This window comes from Hypoxylon trugodes, assembly GCF_022578975.1.
Source record: "Hypoxylon trugodes strain CBS 135444 unplaced genomic scaffold F4822scaffold_6, whole genome shotgun sequence".
Lineage (NCBI taxonomy): Eukaryota > Fungi > Ascomycota > Sordariomycetes > Xylariales > Hypoxylaceae > Hypoxylon > Hypoxylon trugodes.
This window is the reverse complement of record NW_026250021.1, coordinates 189288-204421: the sequence shown is the minus strand read 5'-3', so window position 1 is coordinate 204421 and position 15134 is coordinate 189288. Positions and strand designations below refer to the sequence as shown.

At 47.2% G+C, this 15134-nt stretch overlaps 7 protein-coding genes across 7 annotated transcripts; 6 read left to right on the top strand and 1 right to left on the bottom strand.

The window, feature by feature from the left end:
* Window positions 1–103: 103 nt before the first annotated feature.
* On the top strand, window positions 104–2085 carry F4822DRAFT_275649 (uncharacterized protein). The gene is made up of 3 exons (XM_051454787.1): window positions 104–508; window positions 585–1903; window positions 1985–2085. The coding sequence occupies exons 1-2, from the start codon at window positions 410–412 to the stop codon at window positions 1737–1739; spliced, it is 1254 nt and encodes a 417-aa protein (XP_051312940.1). The 5' UTR covers window positions 104–409; the 3' UTR covers window positions 1740–1903; window positions 1985–2085.
* On the top strand, window positions 2086–4276 carry F4822DRAFT_275659 (FAD-binding domain-containing protein). The gene has a single exon (XM_051454789.1). It carries the CDS (start codon window positions 2350–2352, stop codon window positions 4165–4167), a length of 1818 nt encoding a protein of 605 aa, XP_051312939.1. The 5' UTR covers window positions 2086–2349; the 3' UTR covers window positions 4168–4276.
* Window positions 4277–4886: 610 nt separating this feature from the next.
* On the top strand, window positions 4887–6042 carry F4822DRAFT_405643 (uncharacterized protein). The gene is made up of 3 exons (XM_051458318.1): window positions 4887–4990; window positions 5045–5370; window positions 5421–6042. The coding sequence occupies exons 2-3, from the start codon at window positions 5208–5210 to the stop codon at window positions 5711–5713; spliced, it is 456 nt and encodes a 151-aa protein (XP_051312938.1). The 5' UTR covers window positions 4887–4990; window positions 5045–5207; the 3' UTR covers window positions 5714–6042.
* An 817-nt stretch (window positions 6043–6859) lies between these two features.
* F4822DRAFT_275647 (uncharacterized protein) lies at window positions 6860–7750 on the top strand. Its single transcript, XM_051454786.1, has 2 exons — window positions 6860–7183; window positions 7253–7750. Exons 1-2 carry the CDS (start codon window positions 7126–7128, stop codon window positions 7651–7653), a joined length of 459 nt encoding a protein of 152 aa, XP_051312937.1. The 5' UTR covers window positions 6860–7125; the 3' UTR covers window positions 7654–7750.
* Window positions 7751–8004: 254 nt separating this feature from the next.
* Window positions 8005–10841, bottom strand: F4822DRAFT_405641 (multicopper oxidase). The gene is made up of 8 exons (XM_051458317.1): window positions 10686–10841; window positions 10215–10620; window positions 10010–10103; window positions 9294–9821; window positions 9210–9243; window positions 8661–9089; window positions 8433–8607; window positions 8005–8366 (listed from the first exon to the last, which is right to left on the bottom strand). The coding sequence occupies exons 2-8, from the start codon at window positions 10482–10484 to the stop codon at window positions 8202–8204; spliced, it is 1695 nt and encodes a 564-aa protein (XP_051312936.1). The 5' UTR covers window positions 10485–10620; window positions 10686–10841; the 3' UTR covers window positions 8005–8201.
* Window positions 10842–11423: 582 nt separating this feature from the next.
* Window positions 11424–12705, top strand: F4822DRAFT_405640 (uncharacterized protein). The gene is made up of 3 exons (XM_051458316.1): window positions 11424–11885; window positions 11939–11998; window positions 12050–12705. Exons 1-3 carry the CDS (start codon window positions 11741–11743, stop codon window positions 12406–12408), a joined length of 564 nt encoding a protein of 187 aa, XP_051312935.1. The 5' UTR covers window positions 11424–11740; the 3' UTR covers window positions 12409–12705.
* A 697-nt stretch (window positions 12706–13402) lies between these two features.
* Window positions 13403–14956, top strand: F4822DRAFT_275538 (uncharacterized protein). The gene has a single exon (XM_051454784.1). The coding sequence runs from the start codon at window positions 13739–13741 to the stop codon at window positions 14921–14923; it is 1185 nt and encodes a 394-aa protein (XP_051312934.1). The 5' UTR covers window positions 13403–13738; the 3' UTR covers window positions 14924–14956.
* The last annotated feature ends 178 nt before the right edge of the window (window positions 14957–15134 follow it).

Here is a 15134-nt window from a genome sequence, read left to right as displayed (position 1 = left end):
TACACTAGACCCCAATAGGCTTAGATTGTCGGCAGTGTTTCAATGCAGATCTATCGGCGGGGAGCAACTAAAGGACCTAGACTCGAACCTTAACAGCAGTAAACTCCTTTCTAGCATCATTAGCGAGCTAAGGAACCTAGCTTCTCCAAGAACAAGATGGATCATCTATTGGGGGATTTCAACGAGGATTCCATCGTTTGTTATCGTTATCGATGGTGGAAGGTGGCGGAAGCACTGAATCGCTCCGGTGTCCGAGCCTTGTCGACTTTGAAACCGACAAACGGAAACCAAGACTTGAAAGATGTGAACGATTAAATGAATTCCTCACCTATCGTTATTCATCGACACGTCTCATCACACAGCAATTGATAGTATTTCCAGGCTGGGTATTATTTTGAGTGGAATTGTTATGGCGACTGCTCAGAATAAAGAGCGTCGAAGCGGTTCTCGACAATTTCATAGGAAATCCCGCAATAGCTGTCTAACCTGTCGAAGGAGACGCGTCAGGGTAAGAAACAGCCAGAAACAGCCATAATACAGGCCACTTCAAGTAAATATAGGTGCTGACTAACCACCTAATCTAGTGTAATCTGCAGCCACCTATATGCGCCAACTGTCATCGACGTAATGAACATTGCTCTTATCAAGAAGAGACACGAGACCTAAGTCCTATTCTTCTCTCAAATTCACATTTAAACAGTCATACACGGGCGCAACAGTCCGCTCATATACCGTTAATATATAAAAACTTCGATTTCATTCTCAATGGCTTTCAAGTTGAAACCGATCTATATAGATCTGGGCAGGATGTCGTGGGGGCAAGTTTTAGCCCGATAACTGGTGTTATGGAAAAGACATTCTTTCTATCCTGGCTATCAATCATCGAGAAGGTCCCTATCGCTCAGAAAGCATCTCTAGCCCGTGAATTCGGCTACCAAGCAAGTACTTTCCAATACGTCTACCGAACAATCACAGCGCTCTATGCCCTTCATGAGTGGTCTCAAGATACACCAGGTACCAACCTATACGCGGCCGCCTATCAATACCATATCGAGGCATCAACTTTATTCAGGCATACACAGGTCGAAGTGAACGAAGCTAATTGGATTGCGGTCTTGGTATTTGCGATTGGCGTTATTGTATTCCAATTCGCTGCAACTCTAAAAACGCCTGATTCAGTAGACGATTACTTCGAATTACTCTATGTGTTGCGCAACTCCTCCGACTTAGCTATCGAGCTAGCACCTTATCTTCGTACGAGCCCGTTAATGCAACTCATCGAACCTCATTTGAGTCGACTCAAATCACATTTAGATGACTTCACCTGGAATGCGGTATGCCGTCTTGACTCGCTCGAATACCCCGCAGACACGACCGAGGAGACGAGATGTGCCTGCCAGCATTCAATTGCAGTGTTGAAAGAGTGGGTAGTCAAGGTTGATGGACATCCAGGGAGCTGGCGCGACTTCATGGATTGGCCAGCTGCTGTTTCGGAACCGTACCTTGTAGCGCTTTCACAGAAGCACTCGGTGGCGCTCGTCGTCTTCGCCTATTGGTGTGCTATTATGCACCGTAGTCCGAGGCGTTGGTACACGCTCGGCTGGGCTGAAAGAGCTGCGGACGCAGCTATGAGGTACTTAGGGGAAGAATGGGATTCTATCCTCGAGTTCCCCCGGACTATACTGTCGAACGAACTCCAGTACGGCGAATCGCCAACGCCTACGCTTATAGAAGCATAGGTACCTAGGTACCTAGGCTCCACGGATAGAATGGCTCATAGAATAAATTTTCGTCTTTATCACCTAAATCGTATCCCACGACCGTATAGATTTCGATAAACGTCCGACAATTCGCGAAAAAAAAACCCCAATCAAAGCGATATCTAAAATCTATAATGAATCCAGTTAGTGTACAATTCCCTATACCCTTAGACTAATCCGGCTTTCTTGCCGAGGTAGGGATCTTATTACTGATCTATCTCAAGTTAGGTAGGTGACAAATCTCGCAAAAAAAGACTAGTTGTCAGATGGGGTGGTAGTATCGCGCATTCAACCCCATTCATGGGGGAGTCCTTATAGGTTGGTGGTCAATTATTACCTCTCATAATGCATCCGCAATATTCAGGTCACCAATCGGATTTGGGCATCTATCCATCGTGGCGGCCTTGCTGTCTTAGTCGGACTCTTCAGACGGGACGGCACGCTCTACTAAGTGAGACATACATAGGTATCGTCAAAGTACTGCGCTTTGCTTTTTCTGCACTTTAGTGCACAATTTCCGACACCAATCCTTGAAATTGTGGCTTCGCTTGGCTTCGGATCTCAAGAGCTTGCGCCAATCAATATAGACATGACTATCTACCGAATTCCGTTGCTTTGGTCGCTCCTCAGTCTCGTCTCCCATGCTCGAGGGCAAAGTCCGGAAGTATGGGCCACCTTGAATGTCTCCGTTGGGGGGCGTCTCCATACGAACCGACCTTTCGCGTTACCATGTTACTCGCTATATAACGGCAGCGCCGTTACGACTGATGAGGCGGTTTGCTCCGTCATCCGCGAGAATTACACCACCAATTCGCTTGTCGCAGAATATCCTAATGGTTATATGAATTTGCAGGGTGAAATGTGTCTTGGGAATCCGTTGGATCAATGCACCTTGAATAATGCGCAACTCCCAGCAACGGAACCTTCCCCAGGGGCTTCGTGTAACCAAGGAAGTGTCCCCTCGTACTACATTGAAGTCGAGGAAGTAGACGACATTCTCGCCTCTTTTAACTTCACCCGAGAGTACCAAATTCCGTTGGCCATCAAGAATTCCGGCCATGATTATATGACTAGGAATAGCCAGAAAGGTTCGGTGGCTCTTTGGGTGCATAAACTTCAAGGCCTTGCGTATTACGATGATTTTGTGCCCGAAGGATGTGCGGCGAAATTTAGCGTTGGTCGTACTATCACCGCGGGTACTGGGGTTAGCACGAATGATATACACAACTTCGCATATAAGCACGGGAGTACTTTTGTTGGTGGTTATTCACCGACAGTTGCCGCATCCGGAGGTTGGGTTCTCGGCGGTGGGCACAGCGTATTATCACCAGTCTACGGTCTCGGCGTCGATCGGGTGGTGGAATTCAAGATCGTTACACCGGATGGAATTGTTAGAGTTGCCAATCAATGTCAGCACGAAGATCTTTTCTGGGCTTTACGAGGAGGAGGCGGTGGGACATTTGGAGTCGTTCTGGAAGCTACGCACCGAGTCGAGCCCTCAATGCCTGTCGCAATCGCCAGTATTAAGCTGCCGTCCAACGGCACAGCCGAGACTTCATTAAAGTGGATCGAATTAATGGCGCGGCAATCCTTAGTCTGGGGTAAGCAGGGATGGGGAGGGCACGCGGGTGGCACGTATCTAACTTATATGAACCCGACGCCAACTATCGGTAACTCAACCGATGGAGGTGCCGCCGCCAAGGACTCTATGAAAGCTACTACTGAGTTTGCGCTTAGTGTTGGAGGCACCAGCGTTGTAGAAGTCCTACCTAGTTTCCTCGACGTATGGAATAAGTATGTGTTACCTGGGGCTCTGACATCAGCCGGGATAACTCGTGTGTTAGCGACAAGACTTATTCCAAAAACATTCTTCGAAGACGATGCTGGAATTACTAGATTGGCGGATTTCATGGTAGCTGCACAGGAATTAGGCTTCGATCCACGGAACTTTTACTGTCCGGCTGATACCCCCTTTGTCGCGGACGCTGCAGTGCAATTAAAATCGGACAATAACACTAGACCTACGACGTCTGTCCACCCCGCATGGTATAATGCTCTTTGGGACGTTTCTACTAGCCTAGCGATTCCATGGGGCGCCTCCTATGCGGAGCGATTGCAGAATATGACGGCAACGACGAGAGCGACGATCCTCGCGGAGAAGCTGACCGGTACTAACGGAGGAAGTTACACAAACGAAGCCAACCCTTTCACACCCAATTGGCGCGAGTCATGGTGGGGCGACAACTATGCCGATCTTCTCGCTATTAAGAAGAAATACGATCCAGAGGGGCTATTGAAGTGCTGGAAGTGCGTTGGCTTCGAGGATGAAGACGTGTCTAGTGAAAGATTCAGCTGCCAAGGAAAACTGCAATTGGACGTCGACCGCAACATAGCGGATACGGCGTAATAGTCTTTATTCGAAGCTAATTTAATGCCGTAAAGACAAATTTTTACGATGTTTTTCTAAGGGTCAAGTGAGTATTTGGTATTGGTATGGGTATGCATCGAGTTAAGACGTAGGCTAACTAAGAACATAGACTTAAGCCGAATAGTTGAAGATGTTGTATCCGACGTCATTGTGTTGCAAGTCATTGAGTCCTAATACGTTTCGGCGACATTTTCCTTCTACAGCAATTGAGGTCGGATTAATTACGAGATGATTTTATCTCTTTGGTAAGACGCTGCGAGGACGTCGCATCACCTGAGAATTCCAACGGTCGCTAAGCCTCGCCGTGCTGAGTAGCTAATGACAAAACATATAGCTCAATTCGAAGATTTTCGTAAAACCATCGAGTTGTCAACCTTTGTTCGGAAGTCCTTTGAATGTTGTGTAGCCCAGGTGACATACGCCCGAAAAAGACCCAATAAGCGTGTTATACGAACTAATGCAGAACAACACCCAAGTCATCCTCGTGAAGAAAAGGCGCTAATTAACTATTCGTTATATCTAATTGCAGATTCTTGGAAACGGCTATTAGGATCAAGTCATGATTGGATGCTTATCGTCTGCGGCTCTCGTTCGATCACGATCATACTAACCGAAGCTAACTTAAGTAGCTCAGGTTTAGGGCGAAGTTGGGCTGAGCTGAGCTCAGCGGAAGCAGAGAAGAACGGGAGAAAGAAACGCTAGGGCTGAAAGGGAACTAAAAGTTCGTATTCCTTACTCAGTACCGAATCCTTATTGAATGAGGGACTAATGATTAGTATATCCTGATATTTACGTTCAATAGGTAAGCCCAGCTTCAAACTATATACGAATTAGAAAGCTTAACATTAGGTAAAAGTGCATCTCGTGATGTACTTGATGGAAAGTATAAGAATGTCGCCAACATCTGCATCAACTCGAAATTATCACCACCAGATACTCAGCCAAGCATCACACGACGTATTAATACAGCATAATTTTATAGTATACTTACTGTCATTCAATCTTAATACATCGTCAAGATGAAGTTCACCAGCGCTATTCTCTTCGGTCTTGGCCTCGCCGCCAGCTCTTCCGCTCACCCTCTTGAAGGTCGCGATGTCCAAGTCGCACACCTCACCTTCCACGGCGGTCCGGCTTCCTACGAACTTGCCGTGCCGGCTGACGGAACCGTAGTTCCTACTAGTAAGACACTTCAACCCTATACTCTTAGTTTCGTGACTAACACTATTTAGACAACGACATCTCGGTCAGCATCATCGATGCGCCGGACTACAACGCCATTAACCAATGCACGTTCAATACAGCGGGCGAAAAGGCGCTCGTTAGCAGCATTGACACTCAGTCCGGCCTTCAGTCCATCGTGGTAGGACCGCCGCAGCCCATTATTAGTGTTAGCTGCCAGGGCTCTTGCGTCCCGACCTACGGAGACTGCTTCTCCAATGGTCAATATGAGGGACCGTGCTGCAATGGTTTCTGCGCTGCTGATAAGTGCCGCCCTTGGAACATTACCAGCACTGTCCCCTGAAAGACGGGACTGTTAGAGTACTAAGGGATTTCGCTTTTCTTGATGAGAAAAATTTATGAGTTAGGTTGGAAATGGGTAGGAAAAGGGTTGGGTTGGGTTTGGATGAGGGTTTGATTAGGTGTTCTTTTCGTTGTATATGATAACATAGCAAGTGAACACACCGATTTTCGCACGACCTGCAAGCCTTATTGGGATATATGTGAATGAATCGTGTATTATCATGGGCCTTTTGTATAATTATAATACAATACCTACCTAGGTAGGTACGGGTCCGCTCGCTTAGTTCCGATAGACTAAAATAAGCCACGAGACTTATGAGCGCACTAAAATAATCCACTGCATAGCTGCCGGCTGGGCATGGTGCTTGTTAAGGTTATCACGTGAGCATGATTGGGTTCATCGCCAATTTGATTCAATCACCTATACCAAACCCATTATAACTTTCATGTGGTAATCCCTGATGTTCAGCTATACGAAATTCTAGGATTTGTATACGGAAAAGGGGCAGGGTTTCAAGCTGAGGCTATAGCTGATGAATAGTGGAGGAGGAAGCTATGGGTCTCCTGGCTAGCCTAGCATCTTTATTGGGTGCACCCCATATTAAAAGCGGGCTATGCCTCCCCCCAGGGGCGCCTTGTTTAAGGTTGTTTAGTTGACTTATTTAGTTGACAGCAGGCCCCTGAATCTGAACCTAAACCCCTACCCAAATATTTATTCTGTCTATTTTGTACCTCTAAATAACATGCGTAAAATATGCACAGATACTAACTTAGTATATTCATATAACCTACCTCAAAAGAAAAACCATCAGTATAATGACCTTAGTAGAATACGGCAAGTAGATCGTGCGCCAAGAATTTGTTTAGAGGATCGTAACTAAAACGCTAAGTCGCTTGTCATTACCATGTCATCGTGTGAGACCCGCCCTGTCGGCCGTCGGCAGCATGCCGACGCTCCCAACTGATCAAATAATTCCCAAACCCGACATTGGAGATTGTCTTATAACCAGCTGTTATAGGTTTCAAGGCTCATAAATGCTACCTAAGAAATAATATTCGGTTCATAGCCGCACGACAGCGTGTGATGAAACTGGAGACGAAGGCGACTAGAACACTTGGCGAATCTTCTAAGAGACATTAGTGAATGACTTGGCAGGACTTCGAGGAGGCTCTCACAGAACCTCATAGCGTTGTAAATGGGTATATATAGCTGTGCAAGATGGCATCGAAATTCCAATTTGAGTCTCTCCATCCACAACCTGTTCTCTTCAACCACAATCCACTACAACCAATCCTCGGTGCCGGTCACCTTTTCAATTCTCTCTTCTTGACGCGGTATTAGTTCGACATCTCTTTTGCATCTTAATCACTTTCAACTTCTGCTATCTCATATCTTCTATTCACACCGCAAAAATGCAGTTCACCAAAGTCAGCATCTTCATGAGCCTCTTGGCCGTCAGCGCTGTTGCTTGTGAGTACTCTCCTTTACCTACTTAAATCAACTGCTTGACTGGTACGGCGTACTAACGACATACCACAGCTCCCTTAGCACCGCGACAAGCAAGTGTGGATGGTCAGGCCTGTACCGACGGGACATTCGATGGTACATGCAGAGCTGACGGCCGCTGTGGTTTGGAAATCCCTCCTAACGAGGTTTCCTTCCGAAACATCGGCGGACAGTGCGGCCTAGCGGAAAACAATAGCAACCCTTTGGCTGGATTGTTCGGTGGTAATAACAATGCCAATGCTGGCAACGCTAACACCGGCAATGCCGCTACCGATGACACCACTGACGACGCTGCTACAGGCGCGTCGGTCGATGGCCAGGCTTGTACCGACGGGACATTCGATGGCACCTGCAGAGCCGATGGCCGCTGCGGCCTCGAGATCCCTCCTAATGAAGTTTCCTTCCGACAAATCGGCGGCCAGTGTGGTCTGTAAGCGATGGATCAGAATTGGATGGAAAACAAGAAGAGCACATGATGAGGAAAGGGGTTGAGAATACTGTGTCATTTAGAGTTGCCTGGTGCTATTAATTCAGTGGATTGTGGCTTGTGGTCAAATTATCGTCCTTTCTAATGCGTTCGTGAATTACGTGGTGCTTTGAGATTGCGTAAGCTACCCGGTAGGAATCGACTAGATCGAAAAACTAAACGAAACAACTTGATCGACAATTAGAAACTTGATTTATGGTGGATCTTGGTTAATACGAGGTATAATAACACATCTTAATAGTATCTAGTTAAGGCATGAATGATTACGGCATGGGTACATGGATAGGTAACTTGATCATGGTATTTTATATAGTATGTATGCCTTATAGGCAAATTCGATGCCAATACTGCTGTTAGGTTTGTTGATACACGCAAAAGGAAAACATGACGGCTAATTATATACACGGGCATGCGCTGAATGAATGTGTGGTTTCTTTTAAAAGAGTGTGGTGGGTTTCGTCGCTCCCTACACCCCGATTGTTCTCAGCTTTAGCCTTAGACCCCAGAATCTTCTTGTCCGATGCCCTTGTCACTCTGGAATGATGACCATGACGAGCAGGTGTCTGTTAGAGTATCCGCATCAGTTATACCTGCAATCTCGTCGTACCTCTCTATAAACTGCAACGCGAACCCTTCACTAGTATGCCAGCCAATGTGACACTGTACGCGCAATATTAGTATATGAAGATAGAGACGACACGGAAACTGGATGGGTTCTTTGCTTACATGCATAAGCCAAACTCCAGGGTTATCCGTTTCAAAGGCAAGAACGAGATATCCGCTGGCAGGCATCACTGCGGTGTCTCGGCGAGGAGGGTTGTCCAAGTTGAGGGTAACATCGCTGGAGTATGTGCCGGTGCCTTGCGCGAGAACGAAGAAATCGTGACCGTGGAGATGGATTCTAGAGCTTAAATTGGTATTGATTACTTTAAAAGAATACGTGGGATTACTTACGGGTGAGGGGCAGCAAGTTCAGTATCGACGACTAGGTATACCCACTCGTTCGCGGCGGATACTTGGATGACGGAGTCATCGGTTTCAAATTCGGTCACCTCATCAATAACTTGTAAAAGAGTAGGATTTGCCCAATCGACTAGGAAAGACGTGCTGTTCAAAGTCCACTTAAAGAGGCCAGCGTCCGTAATCGCGATGCCGGCTTCTTCACTAGTGGAGAAGTCACCGTTTCCCACAGTCTTGCTGATATATGGGACTAAGTTTGAGGTCTCGTCTGTGCAGGAATCGGTGTAATCGTAGCCCGTCGTTGTCGGCTCCGACACGGTATCAGTATAAGACACGATGCCACGAATATTATCCGCATTTTCATTTTCAGAGCAGGCGGATTGAGGAATAGCTCGCATCCAAAAGTTGTCTGCAACGGAAGCTCTAAAGTTTTGGTAGTTAGCTAAAGATCCTTCACAACAAGAATATTAACTGTTCTTGAGATTTGTCGAGGCCAAAGCGATGGATTTGGATGGAAAGGCGACATATGCTTGATATACTTACTGATCAGCTGTAACGATGACATCGAGACGTTGTCCTTCTTTCGGTTAGCGACGAATTGCATAAATAACAGTACGTTTTACTTACCAATAGCAATATCAACTATGTTTGTAGTATAGGGTTGGACCGGTATAAAGTCAGCTGCAATGACTTGCATCGTATGGTTGTCGATAGAAAACTTAAAGAAGGTATCGATAGCTCCGTTAACGAGTCTCAACCGATAGGAGGTTCCGGAATTGAAGGATACTTGGAACCTTGAACCAGTATCATTGTACACATTGGTACCATTAATGAGTCCATTGTCTAGGGTCGGAGGACCAGTTGTTTGGGCACTTTCCCATAGTTCATCCACCGTCAAGTGGTCCCAGTCCGAGAGGAACAATGTTCCAAGGTCCTCGTCATAGTTCGCAGTAGCTGGGCCGTTGATAATCATACCTCCAGCTATGCCCTCCCAAGCTTGAAGTGCGAAGTGCGAGTGATACCAACTCGACCCGTACTGTTCTGCTTTCCATGTGTATGTCTTCGTTTCTCCAGGTTGTTGAGGGCACTGTGTAATGGAAGCAACTCCATCATTCTCGTTGGTGAAGTTCTGGCGAATACCGTGAAAGTGAATTGCTTTAGTTATTAAATTAGTCTTGATTACCATTGACTATAGAAGAGAAGGTAACGCAAATGGGCATATATATGAGCGAGGTCCGAGATTTTTAAACACGAGAAGAGGTTATAAAATAGGCAGAGGGAATCTTCAATACAACCACACCACGTAACATAAAGTAGAGCCAAAGGCATGAGAGGTAACCTACATGTGCCATTGTTTGACGTTGTCAATGAGTTGGTAACATGGACAACTACTGTGTCACCCCAGTCCGCAATGATAGTAGGTCCTGGGATGGTACCCTATAGTATAGACTTAGCGAAGATTTATGATTATACGTGATTTTGAAGAGGCACGTGGGGTTAGGTAGGAAGAAGGATTAAGGAGTATCAAGGTCTCGCTACCAGACTTACGTTTATGGCCATCGCTGTACGAGAAACTCCATCCGGGGCGACGGTCACGTCGGTTAACTCAAGCCAATACTCCCTGGTCACTCCAGTATCGGGCACCTCAGTGGTATAGTCTGTGTCGATGGAAAAATCACACCATTCGCTTCTAGTCGTTGCGGTGTTTCCTGAGCATGCTGCTCGGGGGAATAGATTCACTGAATGAGAAAAGGGGGACGCAACCGCCGTGCTACACAACAACGACAGCGCAATAGCAGATAACTTCGAAGCGAACATATTGTAATCAATCCAGTAACGACTGGATCTTTAGGGTCAAAATTGAGCTAAAGAACGGGTGAGGTTATTCAGGCTCAGGCAAGCCTCTAAGCGACTGGAGAATAGCAAAGAACGACTGTGGTTTCCCTCTTGTTTCCTGTCATCACGTACGAGACTGGTCAGCCTTTATGTTCAACATGAGTCCTACTAGATTAGACTTGCCGACTATAGGATAAGACATCGTGAGACTTTTGAATCGTCATGGCTGCTCCCGAAGTAACATTGTCGTATTGCATGGAATCCTTAGAAAAAAAATACTGCAAAGGGCCTGCAATCAGACCATAGATCCACCGTCTTCCCGTCACACCAGCGTGACCCCTTGAGCAGCTGAGGACATTCGCGCGAGTTGAATACTATTTCGTATCGCTGAGGTACGCGTACATCCAGGGCACGAGGTGAACCGCGCAAGCTGTGGAGCTATCATGGCTTGCATTTGATGAGCTGCATCCTTCGTGGGACCCTCGAGCCGCGCTGCCGGCGATATCACCGGAGGGCACGTTTCATGAGATTTTGGACCTAAAAGCCTAGACTCCTTAAGATGTGTAGTATTATTGACGGGTCGGAGTCCGTGATATTGTGGGCACATAGCCACCTATATGGATCGATGGGCGGCGGCTAGACGCATCATCGTGCCCATGGCGCTCGCATTCTGCATGACCATCAGCCCCAGAGATTACGAAATATTTTGTAAGCCTCATAAAGGCTAGCTGATTATCTTGATCAAAAGATCTTAGATAAAATCTTTGGCATCAAAGCATCAAAGCGGCGCGCGCGCCACATGGTCGTACCCCTGATCGCGTTAATATCTGCCGAGGCGGGCGGTCGTATACTATGTCAAAATACCCACCCCATGAGTGATTACGCGTTGCTGCATGGGGCCCTGCGAATAACCCGTACCCGGACCCTCCCACACCCCCGCGCCGGCCCACTGACCGAATAGAGAGGCCAAGGCCGGAATGACATAGTTTATTTTTGGTTGGTCATCTATTCAAGGAGAGATGACGAATCTATGTTGAAGGTAGGAGGGAGTTCGAGGGTATGAAAAGAGCGTCGGGCGTCTTGATCGATGAAATTTGGACCAGCACCAACGGTCGAAAAAAAAAATATCGGTTGATGGTTGATCGCTTCTCAAAATTGCACTAAAGCCTGTCGTTACCTTGTCAAAAGATCTTCCATTCTCCGCAAAATAAACTACATTGCACTATATCGTACCAAAGATGCACGCTTTACAGAGCCTCATTCTGCTGGGCCTCCCCATGGCCATAGTTGGGTCCCCAACTGAGCGACGGGCACCAACATCACCCTTCGGACTCTACGCTTATGGTGATGGCATCGGAGGCTCCCCTGTGTTTACGACTGGCGGTAAGCCAAATCTTAAGATCTTAATATTAAGCTAATCTTAATATTGTGGACAGACGGCGCTTTCATCGGCAAGGCTTCTGAAGTCGGCAACACTGAAGCCGCCCCTGTGGAGTGTAAGCCATGCCAATACCTCGTATAAGTTTCCGTGCTGACCTATTGCATAGTCGAACTTAGCTCGGACAACTCCTTGGTTGGCAATCCGAATACCACCACCGGTGATAGTGCACCAACATGGTCAAACCTCACGTTCAACGTCCCCGATTCGACATCTTCTGGCCACCAAGTCGGATTTACCAACTCCACGTCTGACGGTGATAGATCGGTAACGAACTTTGTCTTTTACGGACAGTTCCTATTGTACAAGAACACCGATGGATCCCTCAAGTCGTTGTGGTATGCTGTTCCCTCCGACGAAGATGGTGTCTGGACCCTTAACTGGAACTCGACTGGGGATGAGAGCGACGGACAGGTGATTGTTTCTCTGAGGGCTATTCCGCCTTCCAAAGATGTGGATCAAAAGTAGTGGCCGATTCGTGCATTGGCAAGTCATTCGTTAAGTCGTGTTGAAGGTGTTTCTAGAGCCTTAGGTACCTCATGGGTCAAATGTTTTCTACTTTCTATCCTTCACCATGGGATACGCGCACACCGGGGTATCCATTTTCACACTGAATTTCCGTTATTCTTCAGTAGATAGTTCCACTTAGCTTGTCCTTTTTAACGGAGTAATCTAAGATATAGTGGCTTTGAGATGTTAGCAATTTTATTATTGTCGTGGGAATCTGTTTGATAGCTATCTCTCTACAATTAAAGTAATGAGGTATATTCCGTCGGCCCCCTTTACGTACCTACGTACTTAGAATTTTTGGCGCTAGAAAATACGAAGTAGATTAGATGCGCGTGCTCAATTGGGTGCCACTATATTCAGCTCCTAGGTCTGTATTTTCGTTTATTGTTTTTCGTTGTCCGATTGAAGTCTTATTTTGTTGTTATGGCTTAGCTGTCCATTCTACGGCCCGTGAATCTTTCCGTGCATCCGACAAAAAACCCGTTGTTACGCGATAAAGAAAAGCGGAAATAAGCCTCGAAATTGCGATCAGCATAGGGCTGGATTGCTCGTATGTTTGCTGTCGGATTGACCTAGCCGCTGTCATGGCAGGATTGCAGGAAGAAGCGAACGGCATATCGTACGAGGAGCTTGTCGGCGCAAGTTGTATTGTCTTGTACAGGTACCTACATATACAGAGTCTCTTGTGAGTTCTTCAATTTGAGACATGTAATTGGGTATTCTCGGACTTACCTAAATGCTGGTCAACTCTTAAGGATCACCAAAGCTACCCAATACGAGTTTTCTAGAATAACTAGAAGCTTATAGAATATTCTATAAGCTACCTAGGCAATCTAGGTGAGAATTGGCTATTCAAGGTAGGGTTGATCTTGCATGGAAACATCACAGGATGTGATGAGTTTCGACGCCAAAAAAGGGGGGTGACAGAAAAGTAGGGGGCTGGTCGGCTGACAAAGCGTGTACCACGGCATGTAGGACACGCCTTTTGTTAAAAGCCGTCGCTAAAGCCATCGTCAAAGCCACATTACCGGGCAGCAACGCCTTAGGTAGGCCTTCAGCTGCGGCCGTGCTTATATGCATGTCTGAAATGGAGGGTGGGTAGACCAATGGCGGCATGGCAAGGCGAAGATACGAGAATCATAATGATGTGTAAGCACCGTGCAGCAACTGGTGCGAGGGGAACACCGATATAGCCAACCACCGTCTAGCTATTCAAGATGCTTTGGCGCTCAGTTATTTGTGTGTGTGCTACACCAAGACTCATATCGGTCACCTTTTTGATCGCGATATGGAATCACCCAGAGCCATCGGAATCGCTTGCCGCCTATCGCCAAGCCTATCGCTGAAGTTACCATTCTGGGCACGAAAAAATCTCACATTACATCGACGATATTTCGTTCAGGCAGCCTCACTTCACGAGCTGAGAAATCAACTAAGGTCGCAAACTCATTCCAAATCTATCGATTACCAATCCTTCGCTGCGACGCCGAGCCGGGAATTGAATATGAGTTCCAGGTCGAACCATCGAGTCCCCATCGAACCGCAACGTGTTGACGCGCCTTTGACTCAGTCTGCGACGTTTCTCGTGGTAACCATTTCCGAAATCCCGGATGCCACCAGAGTCGTGCGCTCAGTCCTCTCGAGTATCGACGGTTTAGCGAAAAACGTGGCCATCAGAGATCTAGGCGCCGCATTCGCCTGCACGGTTGGCATTGGCAGTGAAGCATGGGACCGCCTAACCCGGCTACCACGACCGGCAGAGCTTCATCCATTCCCCGCCGTTCATGGCCAGAAGCATACTGCAGTCTCGACACCTGGAGACTTGCTGTTCCACATACGATCGGAGAGACGAGATCTTTGCTTCGAGTTCGAGCGACAATTGCTTGATGCTCTAGGCGATGCCGTTGCCGTCGTTGACGAAACTAACGGATTCCGTTACTTTGACGTCCGCGATCTTCTCGGGTTTGTGGACGGCACAGCGAACCCCGTAGGCCCCGCCGTACCGGGCTCAATACTCGTCGCCGAGGAGGATGCGCCCGCAATTGGCGGGAGCTACGTTGTGGTTCAGAAATATGTGCACGACGTCAAATCCTGGAATACGCTCTGTACTGAGCAGCAAGAAGCTATAATCGGACGCAAGAAGCTCGACAATGTGGAGTTAGATGATGCGGCTGCAGGACAGCAACAATCGCACAAGTCGCTTGCTACGGTCGAAGATGAAAATGGTGATGAACATGACATCCTTCGAGATAATATGCCCTTTGGGTCGCCCGGCTCCGGGCAATTTGGGACCTACTTTATCGGATATTCGAGACGGCTTTGGGTCATCGAGCAGATGCTACAGCGCATGTTCGTTGGCGACCCGCCGGGCTTACACGACAAACTCCTTGATTTTTCGATACCATTAACGGGATCAACATTTTTTGCACCATCATCTTATTTCCTGAAACGGTTGGGTGCTGCGGACAATTGAATAACGAATTTCGGCGAAGATCTGCGACTATCAGCCAATAGGTGATTATCTTAGACAGCCAACTTTTCAAGACGATATCACTCGATTACTCAGGTATCTACCAGGTAGGTACCTATTCGAATGCAAGTTGCTTTTCATACTTGAGTGAGCATACCATGGCCCAATCCCGGGGTAAAGATGGTGACAGGAATGTTCTAAGTGGCCATTAAGG

Excerpts from the sequence above, each read along its gene's own strand:
- F4822DRAFT_275649 (XM_051454787.1), top strand. The coding sequence starts at position 410 with ATGGCGACTGCTCAGAATAAAGAGCGTCGAAGCGGTTCTCGACAATTT. Across the intron at positions 509-584 it reads GTCGAAGGAGACGCGTCAGG|TGTAATCTGCAGCCACCTAT; the intron begins GTAAGAAACAGC and ends CACCTAATCTAG.
- F4822DRAFT_275659 (XM_051454789.1), top strand. The coding sequence starts at position 2,350 with ATGACTATCTACCGAATTCCGTTGCTTTGGTCGCTCCTCAGTCTCGTC.
- F4822DRAFT_405643 (XM_051458318.1), top strand. The coding sequence starts at position 5,208 with ATGAAGTTCACCAGCGCTATTCTCTTCGGTCTTGGCCTCGCCGCCAGC. Across the intron at positions 5,371-5,420 it reads CGGAACCGTAGTTCCTACTA|ACAACGACATCTCGGTCAGC; the intron begins GTAAGACACTTC and ends AACACTATTTAG.
- F4822DRAFT_275647 (XM_051454786.1), top strand. The coding sequence starts at position 7,126 with ATGCAGTTCACCAAAGTCAGCATCTTCATGAGCCTCTTGGCCGTCAGC. Across the intron at positions 7,184-7,252 it reads GGCCGTCAGCGCTGTTGCTT|CTCCCTTAGCACCGCGACAA; the intron begins GTGAGTACTCTC and ends GACATACCACAG.
- F4822DRAFT_405641 (XM_051458317.1), bottom strand. The coding sequence starts at position 10,484 with ATGTTCGCTTCGAAGTTATCTGCTATTGCGCTGTCGTTGTTGTGTAGC. Across the intron at positions 10,104-10,214 it reads GTACAGCGATGGCCATAAAC|GGTACCATCCCAGGACCTAC; the intron begins GTAAGTCTGGTA and ends TCTATACTATAG. Across the intron at positions 9,244-9,293 it reads CATAGTTGATATTGCTATTG|GACAACGTCTCGATGTCATC; the intron begins GTAAGTAAAACG and ends AACCGAAAGAAG.
- F4822DRAFT_405640 (XM_051458316.1), top strand. The coding sequence starts at position 11,741 with ATGCACGCTTTACAGAGCCTCATTCTGCTGGGCCTCCCCATGGCCATA. Across the intron at positions 11,886-11,938 it reads CCCTGTGTTTACGACTGGCG|ACGGCGCTTTCATCGGCAAG; the intron begins GTAAGCCAAATC and ends TATTGTGGACAG. Across the intron at positions 11,999-12,049 it reads TGAAGCCGCCCCTGTGGAGT|TCGAACTTAGCTCGGACAAC; the intron begins GTAAGCCATGCC and ends CCTATTGCATAG.
- F4822DRAFT_275538 (XM_051454784.1), top strand. The coding sequence starts at position 13,739 with ATGGAATCACCCAGAGCCATCGGAATCGCTTGCCGCCTATCGCCAAGC.